The sequence below is a fragment of the Pyxicephalus adspersus genome, chromosome 8, assembly GCF_032062135.1.
Source record: "Pyxicephalus adspersus chromosome 8, UCB_Pads_2.0, whole genome shotgun sequence".
NCBI classification, from domain to species: domain Eukaryota; kingdom Metazoa; phylum Chordata; class Amphibia; order Anura; family Pyxicephalidae; genus Pyxicephalus; species Pyxicephalus adspersus.
This window is the reverse complement of record NC_092865.1, coordinates 70,221,905-70,233,939: the sequence shown is the minus strand read 5'-3', so window position 1 is coordinate 70,233,939 and position 12,035 is coordinate 70,221,905. Positions and strand designations below refer to the sequence as shown.

General features: G+C 37.2%; 1 protein-coding gene across 2 annotated transcripts in view; it reads right to left on the bottom strand.

Moving 5' to 3' along the window:
- Positions 1–3,616: 3,616 nt before the first annotated feature.
- The window catches only part of PRKCD (protein kinase C delta), a 59,590-nt gene continuing 51,171 nt past the window's right edge, over positions 3,617–12,035 (bottom strand). For both annotated transcript variants that reach the window (XM_072421083.1, XM_072421084.1), the window contains exons 16-18: positions 11,237–11,425; positions 10,993–11,121; positions 3,617–9,175 (exon numbers count right to left, since the gene is read on the bottom strand). In XM_072421083.1, coding sequence (XP_072277184.1) covers positions 9,017–9,175; positions 10,993–11,121; positions 11,237–11,425 — 477 coding nt within the window. In that variant the 3' untranslated portion in view covers positions 3,617–9,016. The remainder of the gene's footprint in view (positions 9,176–10,992; positions 11,122–11,236; positions 11,426–12,035) is intronic.

Below are 12,035 nucleotides of genomic sequence, written 5' to 3'. Positions count from 1 at the left end.
CCTTGTATTTCTGTCTCTAGTACAGTGTGTGAATTTAGTGCAATTCAAAGGTGAAAATTGTCATTTAGAATATAAGAATTTATTACAATATTATTTTTGTTTTATTAATAATTAAAATTGCAGATAATGTCCACATTTTTCTGCAGACCACTGGTTGGTCACCGCTGGTTTAGGGAACTGCCAATAGGAACGAGCCAAGTAAAGTTCTCTATAAAGACAAAAATGACATGAAGGAAGTGGAAGTAGTCCGTAAGGGATTAGCTCAAAGGTAATTCTGCAGTGGGTTATAAATAAAGCAAAGCAGATGGTTAGCTATAGGAATAGAGGTAATCTTCTGGGGGAGGATAGGTGTAAATCTATAGAGAAAACCAGGAAGACAACCTTCTCTCTGGAAGAGAAATAAAAAAAACGCTACCTATAGGAAAAAAAGTTCCTTTTTTGTATGACAATCGTAAACTAGAGATTATTTAGTAGGAAGACATTAGGATCTCTTCTTTCACTGAATTTATATAATAAAGAAAGGTCTGGTACTTGATTGCATTGGAAAGGATCTCGTGGTGGGAATTCATGCCGATATCGTAAAGTATACCAAAAAGTGGACATGGTTCATTATGTGGCTACTGAGAAGACGTTTTCCAACAATTATGTTGATCAATCATTTCATTCTACATATGGGGGTTTTCTATTCTGTTTATTATTCTCCTTCAAAGGTCATCAATTCGTTTGGATCTCACAGGATAATGTTTGCACTCCTTTAGCTAAACTGTGTCCTGCTCTCCTCCTATCTGCCCATTACTAACCATTCATCTAAAAGAGATGGACCATCTGACTCCTTGATTTCTTTCCACAACTCTCCTACAAGCCACCACTGCTCCCCTGGATCATGATCCTTATTTTGAATATAGAATTTCTCCTTTTTTATATATATCATATCTGTCCCAAGTTTATTTGCTACCTTACTCTGACTTTATTTGGCTAGATGCTGAGTTTTTGTGGCTTTTGTTGGCATATTTTTTATTGGACCCTTTTTTTTTTTTTGCACAACTGATGTATGCTGGGGGAATGTATTTCTTTTTTTTTTATTGTTTATAGTGTGTTTTACTTCCCCCACCTCCTAGATTGTAAGCTCTTTGGCGTAGGGTCTTCTCCTCCTGTGTCACTGTCTGTATCTGTCTGGCATTTGCTACCCATATTTAATGTACAGCACTGCGTAATATGTGGGCGTTATATAAATCCAGTTTATTATTGTTATTATTATTATTAATAATAAAAATAATATTTTTTTTTATTTCCTTCACAAGTTTGAGCTATATATTGGATTTTCCCTAGGTTATATTGCCCCCTCTGGTCACCTGGTTTATTGTCATGTTTAATTCTTGGTGTTATGGTTTGTTCTTAATTTCAATTTTCCAAAAGTATGTACACCAAGCAATAAAACAAAAACTGGGTTGCAGACAACAAGATAAATCTGTTTGTGGTTCTGTTGAATGAGAATGGGAAGTGTTAGGGTCAAGAGAGATACTAACTATGACACTGGAATCCAGGTAAAAGGAAATAAAAATGCAAACATGTATACGCAGAGAATCTAAAGCTTACGTCTCAGGGATCGGGTGACCTTCATATTCTGCCGAGTCTTGAAACTGGGTCCAATAGAACCGGGTATTACGGCATTTCTCTTCCGTCCCATGTAAAGAGGCCATGATCTCTTCCATAAACAAGAATGAATAAAAGTTACATAATAAAGTTAATTCTGTCCTTTACCTCCTTATAGTACCTTACACCCCTTTAAACAAAATGCTAATATTGGGTCTTTATTGTATTGTATATTATCTTGTCCATCCAAATCTTTTACCTTCCAAATTATTCCTCTTCATGGAAAAAGTTTTTGAGTAGCAGGTATGGTGGCAAAATCAGTCTGACAACTAAGTAAAACTGACAAAATGTTTATGGTCAAGAAACTTCTATAAATATAACCAGAATTTCTATAACAGATTTCTTTGCCAAAACTACAAAGTTTGGCTACAGGCATTTTGTCATTCACAGAAGAAGCTGTCCTAAAAACTTCCCACAATTGTAATTGCTACTGCTTATGCATATTGTAACTGACATCTCTATACATATACAGTTGTGTTCAGAATATTTGCAGTGTGTTTAAAAAAGTGAATTAAGCGCAAAATCCTTACAATAGCTTTTATTTCCATGCAAATGCATTGTAAACACTGCACATTGTAATCCAAAACAAAAATATATCAAATTTGTGTTACTTGTTTACAGAGAGTGAAGAAAAGGGAATGTTAGGCTGTTCATAATAGCAGTGTCTGCATTTTCTTTTACAAACCCAAACATTCATTCACTGTATAAACTGAAAAATATTTCAAGATTTTGCTTTCCTTTGAATCACCGATTTGTTGTGTAACCACTGTTTCTGAGAAGACGCGCATATCAGTGTTGCATGGAGTCGACAAACTTCTGACAACTGTGAACAGGTATTTCACCCCAGGATGATTGGATTACATTTCTTGTTTTTGCCTCAGAAGCAGCATTTTTGATGTCACCCCACAAGTGTTGGATTAAGGCCTGGGGCTGGCCACTCCATAAAATCAATCTTGTTGGTCTGGAACCAAGACGTTGCTCATTAACTGGTGTGTTTGGGGTCGTTGTTTTGTTGAAACGAGGGCATTTCCGCTTCAGCATAAGGAAACATGACTTCCTCAAGTATTTTGATGTATTCAAAGTGATCCAAGATCCCGGGTATGCGATGGTCCAACACCATAGTATGAGCAACATCCCCATATCATGATGATTCACCATGCGTCATTTTCTTATTGTAATTGGGATGTGTTGTGGGTGGTTGGGTTCCAGGAGGTAAACCCCGTTTTCTCTTTGTTCCTTTACCTCTTCTTTGAGATTAATATGTAACCGGACAAAAGTTTGGCTACAGGCATTTTGTCATTCACACATGCTTCGCAGTCTTCAGCGTATCATGGTTTGAAGTCTGTATTTGGGGGTCATCTTACAAACTGTCTGCGGCCCCTAAATCCAAAAAGAATAATCTTCCTTTCATTAGTCCACAAAATGTTGCACCATTTCTCGTTGGGCCAGTCGGTGTTTTTTGGCTAACGGTAACCTCGATAGCACGTCTTTTATCAACATTGGAGGGGCTTCTTGCCGATACCTTGGCTTCGCATAGGCGTCTTCTAATTGTAACAATACTCACAGGTATCTTCCCGGAGCTGATCATTGATTGGCCGAGTCTTGCCATTTTGGCAATTCTTCTATCCATTTGAATGCTAGTTTTACATTTTCTTCCATGTCTTTCAGGTTTGTGTTGCCATTTTAAAGCCTTTTTGAGAAATTTAGGTTGAGCAGCCTTTCATTTTCTGCTCTTTTTTTTTTTTTCTCACATGTTTTGATTTGAAGTAGAATGTGTAGTGTTCCAAATGCATTGGCGTGTATGGAAATAAAACCTATTATATGGATTTTGCTATAATTCTGAACAAAACTTTGCTAGCATCTGTTCCATATTTTGTATCACATGTTTATGTTACTTATTATTTGTGTATTTTATTTTTATTATTATTATGCATAAATAGAAAGAGAAAAAAAAAAGAATGGGTTTATGCTGGCAACAATCAAATTTATTTTTGGCAAAGCAGTAAGAATGTAGGCAGGTATACAATAAGTTATTTCAAATCTTTTAATAGTAATATATGGAGAGGGCAAAGAGCAAACATTTTGGCAGTTTGCTAACTCGAGCATTCAGGTGTGTGTTAACACGATGCCAAGGGGGAAATACATCCAGCTATTGTCTTCAAGCAATCAAAGCCTATCAATTTGTGAAGAATTAGAAGACTATTACAAACCATTTGAAGTTCATCACTCTACAATGGGAACGATTATTCGGAAGCAGAAAGATAGTTGCCGATATTCCCTAGACATCTCAGCAAATTTATCCCAAAATCAGACCATGCAATAATTAGAGACCTGTACATAAATGAATGTCTGCAAACCTTAACGAACTGAAGCAATGTTGTCAAGAAGAATCGGCATAATTCCTCCACAACCACCTGAGACTGAAAGTCATACAGAAAATGATTTGTCCAAGTTATTGCTGCTTCGGGACGTTCTACAAGCTATTGATCATGGGATGTACTTAGTTCACACATGGCTTCACTTCACCATACTGAAATGACTACAGGCTTCTGTATCAGCCGTGTGATGATCCTTAATAATAATTCTCATAGCATGCAGAATGTTCTATGCACTGTAAGGCTTAAGGACACACAGGAATTAAGAAAGCTGATTCAACAGCCTACAGCTTGTAAATGAATTTATTGGCACCAAATGTTATACTGGCTTAGTGACAATATCAGGATTTAATGAATGTCGTTTCTACCTTAAGGGTCTGTCTTGACTTGGCAAATTCCATATTCTTTTAACCTTAATATTGTAATGTCTTCAAGCTTAGGTTTGCTGGATCACCCAGGTTCTTCCATGATAGGTTATATTCTCTGGTGTCGGAGACCTTTAACTAAATTTTGTATAGCAGAGTGGATTTTATTCATGACGGCTTTTCATATTTCCACCACAGGCCTGTTGATTTGGCAATAATTTTGTCTTATGAATAAAAAGTTATATGTACAGCTTTCCGGCACAAACTAAATTACTTATGACAATACGGTTTATAAATGATTTTATTTTCTATGGAATCTATATACAAAAATGACTGGTGTTAGATTTAGGAAAAAGTAACTTTACTGTAAATAAAAAGTATACATTTTATTCTATAATTTATCCCACTTAAAATGACATTTTTGATACAATGCATAACAAAGTTATTTGAAAATAGTCCCCCCCCCCTTTCCCACTGTTGCACATTTTTGTTTTTGCAATGCAACACTAAACATGAAAAAAAAACAATGGTAACAAAAAGAAACAGGAAAAAATAGGAATTAATCCGACTTTTCAATGACAGAATGTAAACTGCCATTTTTTGATCTGGTATTAAAATATACAACTAGCCTGGCTGGTGTTGTGATCCTCTGACTTTATTACCTTTGAGTCAGAGCCCCAGAATAAGGGTATGTACACACGTCAGAAGAATCTGGCATGTATACAGTGCTCGTCATTCATGGATCCGTCCTGGCGGATCCACAGACAAGGATTGATCGTAATGGAAGTGAAGGGGGAGAGAGCACAGCGGGGTGCCGCTCCGTCATTCTTCCCCTCCCCCCTCCATAGAGCAGAACAGTGCTGTATGTATAGAGCTCCTTCATCGTGCAGTCATTGGCTAGGATTGTGAAAGATCGTTTCCAAAAACAATTGTAGGTGTGTACATAGGCTAAGTATGCGTTTATCACCAAGTTCCCAGCATACTTATTTCAGGTGTGTCACCAAGTCCAGCAATTGCAGCCTCCATACTCTGAGTCGTAGATCTACTTTAAGTTTTTCTCTCTTCAAATGCTGCAGCTATGATCAGCTGTTGGAAGTGAAAGTTTGCAAGTATTTATACATTTCCCTGAATGGTCACTGCAATGGATTTGTAGCAGTGATCAATGAACACTAAAAAAAAACGGGAGTGTACCTACTAATGCCCACTCAAACCCACGGTCTCAATTTTCACATAGCTAAGACTTGGGTGAAGTTTAAGGTGACCTGAATATATTGGGTGAAGTTTAGGGTCACCTGAATATATTGGGTGAAGTTTAAGTCGACCTGAATATATTATGTTTAATATCAAAATAAGAAGACAGAGCCATTGGTAGTTTTTTGGCATTAGGGCCTAAGGACAGCACATTAGTTGCCTTGCTCTTAGGACGGCTCAGTAATCCAGCTTGTTGATATTTCCAACAAACCATCTGCTGCTATCTCTGCTAGTTTTATAAGTATAATGCAGCATATTACATGGGTTTACAAAATTATCATTTTGTGTAAGGTTGTCTCGCTAACCGAACAGCCACTGTGCACTATCTATTGTTCAATCATCTTGTCAAGCAGGCTTCAAGTTCACTAGTAACCAGATTAAAAATAAATATACTGAAAATCTGTTTTTTTTTTTTTTTTATTTTGTCTGGATACTGCATTAAATTAGCAGTGAGGTTGTCAGCCAGTTGGCATATCAGTGGCCAACTGTAAAAGCTTGAACACCGTGTTAACAATACTGCTTTAAATGATCAGCTTTTAACATAGAATTCTGTTACTGGAATGCTCTGCAGACAAAAAAAATGTTCATTAAAGTTACAAAAATGTATTATAAAGAGAACTGTATACTATAAACATGAGGCTCAAATATATCAAAAAATAGATTTAGGATTTAGACTCCTTTTGTTGCCAATGATGTGCCACAAGTCATGGTCTTGAAAGGGGTTAACATGTTTGCAGTTGCAATAGCAGCCATGAGCCGATTTGCAAATTTGCTTTAATAGATAGGTGACTGGGGGAAAAAAAAAAAGAGCCCCTCCACCTACATAAATGACAATTGCATATATTTTATTTACGTATGTTAAAATGAATGTTCTAGCAGCAACATTTTTCAAGATCCGTTCTAACATCAAGACTAAAAGATGCATGAAGTAGCTCTGTATATGCAGCACCATTCTGCTCAATGGAGAGGGGAGGGGGGAGAATGATGGAGTAGCACCCTGCTGTGCTCTCTCCTACTTCACTTGTATTACGAACGTCCGTCAATCTGCCAGGACGGATCCATGAATGTGTGAAAAGCTCTGTACACACACGTCATTTATTAAACCTGTATTCACTGTATTGTAAGCATGTAACTACAAACATATATTATCATATAAATATATATAGAAAAGCACCATTAAAGGAAACCAGTGCTAGGTGGGCTGCCATGCTGGGCATTTGGGATCTGCTCCATATTGGACAAAACAAACACCTTAAAACTTCCTTACGACACTGACATATTTTCCACACACCACTGGGATATATAAAACCCCTAAACTGATAGTGAAAGTGCAGTTATGCTTTGGAGAAAATACATTTTAGTATACTAAAGCAAATTCACAGATAAACATTTCATGTCCCTTTGATTTATTCACCTTTAGAGCAGTAACAGGGTCATTAGGCCATGACGCGTAAGTCACCGATTTGGAACAAGCATGCTCAATCGCAATATTTGTTCCAGGTCAGTGACTGTATGCACTAAAACCAGGATGAGGATGATTCCAGAACTTGTACCTCAAAAAACAAGTCAGCATTAGCAATCCTTCTGAAACTTTTCTGATAGATTCTTTCAGATCCAGCTGTTCAATGTTTCTTTAACACAACAAAGAGAGAAAACAGAAATTACCTCCTTATGTATTGTACTTTAAACTTTATAAAAAAAAAAAGAATGCTGCACAGAAATTATTAAATTTTCAGCAACATTTGCATACATCCTCCCCTAGGAGAAGGGACTTTCTTATCAGTTCTTGTTTGTCCAACAACCTATTCCATTGATGTACTTATTGGTTGGACCTCAATGACCGGGTTGTTGCTAGAACCGATGAAAAGCACCCGTTCAGACACTCCTACAGACACTGGGCGTTCTAGGAAATAGACTTTTTCTAGTTGTGCTTACTTATAAACTATATTTTTCATACTTTTTTCATTGGAAGCCCAACTAAAATTTAGGCTGAACAAGATTGGTTTTAATAGCAATCAGTTGATAAGTGATAACAAACATTGTATAGAGGTATAGTGCTGATAAGAAATGTGCTTGCACACTGCTCTACTGCTCATTTCCTCTCATCTCTGGGTTTAGCTAATGAGCAGGTCAAACATGTCATCAATGACGTGACGACCAAAGTAGATGCTAGGTTTCATTTCCCAGCCCTCGCATTAGAGCAGGGGTGTCAAACTCAAATTTACCCTGCAACATCCTTTTTTTTGGCCCCAAAAGGAATCCTAAATATGAATTGCAGCTGGCCCGCCGTTGCATTGAAAAAGCGTAGCTACTACAATTCCCGGCATCACTAGCGTCTATAGAACAGTATGCATGGCCCAGCATTGGACTGTTTTATAGACACAAGTAATGCCGGGAACTGTAGTAGCGGCATCACTCACGTCTATAGACCAGCGGGCTCTCTGCCTATGCGTGGCCCCGCATTGGACTGTTTTATAGACGCAGGGAATTGTACAATGTTGCTATTTCAGTGAAGAGGGAGTTCCAACCACTCATACCATTAAGCCCCACATTGGTTTTCCTGGCACAGGGACTTGTAGTAACGGTGCTATTTCAGTTTCAAGTTTGGCCCGCAACTTTGTCTAAGTTTTAATTTTGGCCCACTGTGTATTTGAGTTTGACAAACCTGCATTAGAGTATAAATCTGTGTCCACAGTAAAAGTCCTGTGTAATGAGGAGGGAATTGTAACAGCAAATAAAGGAACAAAAGGTTTTAGGTCTACAAGTGAATAGGTGCACAGCTCCAGGCAACCACAACTGTAAAATGGGTTTTAAATTTGAAACCTATAGTTTACACTAACCAAAACGATTGATTAGAAATTTCCTTTGTTTAATGTTAGTTTTAATTGGGCTTTTACATTTTGTATATATTATATATGGCATATAGATTAAAAAAAATTGATTGTTTGGCATTTCAAATAGCCTTTTATTTAAATTTTTTTTGTTTTGTTTAGAACAAAGCTGGAGTGGACTGTAAAAATATTTTCATCCAAGTCACTTCATTGTCATCCTTTCTAAGCACCCACACTATACTAAACCCATAAGCAATATATACAGCAAAATCCATATATATATTTAACATTTAGGAATTGTTTGGACATTCATTCAAGTATCCAGATGGGAGGGACTTCTTCAGGAAGGGATGTTCTTGTACAGGAATTTATTATGTTTATAATAATTTCCCTTTGTAGCTGGAGTGATCAAAGTGAACAAAATGTTCTATAAAATTGTAGCTCCATGGTAGAAGTAGTACAGATACAGTTCTGAATGTTGTTCCCTTTAGTGTAAATCTAGGTCTACGGTTCACAGATCAGGAGAAAGGAGGTGTTATGGTTATTTCTCAATAAGCCTTTCCATCTTGGGGTTAATGAAGGAGAATCCCCGGAATGCAGATTGGTCCATTGAATCAATAAGGTTTTTATCACTGTAGGAAAGCCGTGGCTTTTCGCTGAGGAATTCACGGTCAAAGTTGGTGTAATCATTGGGGGATTTCTAGAAAAAGGAAAAAAAACAGAAAAAGTGGTGATAATGTAACTATAAACTGGATACCAACATAAAATCTGCACAACATGTGATCCTATGGACCACATACATTTTATCCATGAGAAGTTCTCCAGATTAACAAAAAAAAGTTACAGCTATTCTGACTTTTTGGTATTTACAACTTGTATGAGGCTTCCTGAGCCTGAAAACTGCATTTCCACTAGTAGATGAAACCTGGTATCACTGCAGAGGGGCTCGGATCCAAAGCCCCTTATATATGCTTATATTTTACTTAAGAGGCTGAACTTGGTCCATTAAACATTGGTATTTATCATCTTATGTTGTGATTGTTGTGTAAGAGACAATGGGCCTGATTTATTAAAGTTCTCCAAAGCTGGAGAGAATACACTTTATTCAGAGAACCTGGGTGATCCAGCAAACCGGGAATGGATTTCTTAAGTCAATTTCTATTTGTTAGCAAATGCTTTTTAATCCTCAACTAGATCCATTGCAGGTTTGCTGGATCACCCAGCTTCACTGATGAAAGTATATCCTCCCCAGCATTGGAGAGCTTTAATAAATCAGGGCCAATGTATTGGTCAGAAGGAGCTGGGGTTTGTTTGCTTAGGCTGGAGGACCTCTTTGATTTTTTTTAACACCTATAAACTGGACAAATGTTAAAAGGAATTGTGCCATAAAGAATACATCGATTTGTGATATTATCTAACAGTTTGTTACTGGAAAACATAAGGAGTAAATAGGGAACACACAGGAAGGTATTTTAGCTTACTTTTTTAATCCAGGGTTGCACTGATCTGCACTGGGAAAATGTCAAACAGCAAGACTGAGAGTTTGAAAGCGATGCAGATTTCTGTCCCTCACACACTACTGCAATTAACTTCAGCTATAGACTGATTGGTATCATAGCTAGAATATATATGTTGCCAAGAATATATTCCTGTACTCTGTGATTTTTGTCTAGAGCTATGAACATAGTTGGCTAAACATTTCTTTGACATGTTTATGACTTATCAACAGAGTCATATTGGGCACACATTGGTACCTAATAAAGATCGGGACTTTGGGTTTAACACCTCCTAAATTAGAGGTCAAAGCTTGACACCTCCTGACTCCAGTGTTGAGCACAACACCTTTTGATTTATGTCTTGGGGTTGGTATCTCCTGATTTCAGGGTCAGGGCTTGGCACTTTTTGACTTGAATGTCATTGCCCCTGAATTGAGGGTTGGGGTTGGTAGGGCACAGCACCTCATGATCCAGGTATAGGACCCATCACCTGGATCACACATCCTAGGTTCCCAGAAACATAACAGCCAATCTGGATGGAACTTTGCAATAATAATACCAATAATAAAATTTGCATCATGTCTTGGTATGCACAGAAAAGATGTGTGAAGCAGATTATTTATGTTGGGCTCTACCTCGATTTTTTTTGTAGCAATTGTAGTTGTTTTAGTTTTTGTTTTGTTGTAGCAAAATTAGTTTGTCAAAGTTTGGAAGGAGTTAGGATTCTTCTTTAAAATATTTACTGAGAGTTTACAACACTGAATATTGGGAAGGTATTGCAGCTAAACCATGTACTGGATATGGAGGTGCCATATTCTGTGTTAAGATGTCCCAGATTTTCCATATTTCGTTACCAGTGAAATAAATTCAGAATAGCTTATGTAGTCCTTTATACTGCATTTTTCAGGCCATAAGACGCACTTTTTTCCCCCCAAAATGTGCAATGTGCAATCTCTCTCTCGTTAAATATTATTCTGCTATATTTTATTAAATTGGGAAATGTGCATTAATAAAGACCTACCACTTTTGGTTTAAATGGAGGTTCCACTTCTCTCTTTTCCAAAGCAGTCCAGTTGATAGTCTTGAAAAAAGGATGCAACTTGATATTTCCAGTTATACCAAGTCTCTTTGTGGGATCTCTCACAAACAGCTTAAAAATAGGAATATGAAAATAAGAAAATGTTAGATTCCGACCCATTAAGAGCCAGCCAGTGTATACAGAATGATAGAAGTAACCGACATTAGGGAGAGACTCATTCCCATACCTTCTCCAGGATGTCTTTGGATTCTTTGGTGATCCATCGTGGATAGTGTGGAGTGTCCATTCTAATAGATTCAAACAGCTCATCCTCATCATCACCATGGAAGGGGGACTGACCAATCAACATTTCATACAGCAGAACTCCAAATGACCACCAGTCCACAGAAAATGTATACTTATGTCCATTTAGGATCTGTAGGTATACAGTTACAGAGATTACTCATGTACATAAATATAAAGACTCTTGCACACGGATGTATTGGAAACTTATGTTATAACAAGAAATGTGATGGTCAACAAATGAATACAGAAATATTGTTATTATAAAGTGTATTTATCTACCTCTGACATAATATGCATAGAATACAGGATTATTGTTATTATAAAGTGTATTTTATTTTTCTAGCTCTGACATAATATGCATAGCTTTACAAAGTCCATAGCCATGTCACTGTCCCTCTGAGAAGCTCACAATCCGATGGCCCTACCATAGTTTAGCATTCCTAACATAACCTCAGGCCAACTTTTTGGGAGATGCCAATTAAGCTACAAGATTGTTTTTGGGATGTGAAAGAAAACTGATGCAAACACAGGGAGAACAATTCTATGCACACAGCTTCCTGGCTATGATTCCAACCAAGAGCTGCAAGATGAAAGTGCATACCACCTTGTCACCGGATTCAAACAACCTGTTCACCCCCTACCGGAACCTAGCAGGGACTAGGATCTCAGATCTTAGGATCTTGTTCCATTGGCAAAGCATGAACATTTTATTCAGCATGATAATCTTTCTTATTAGTTTA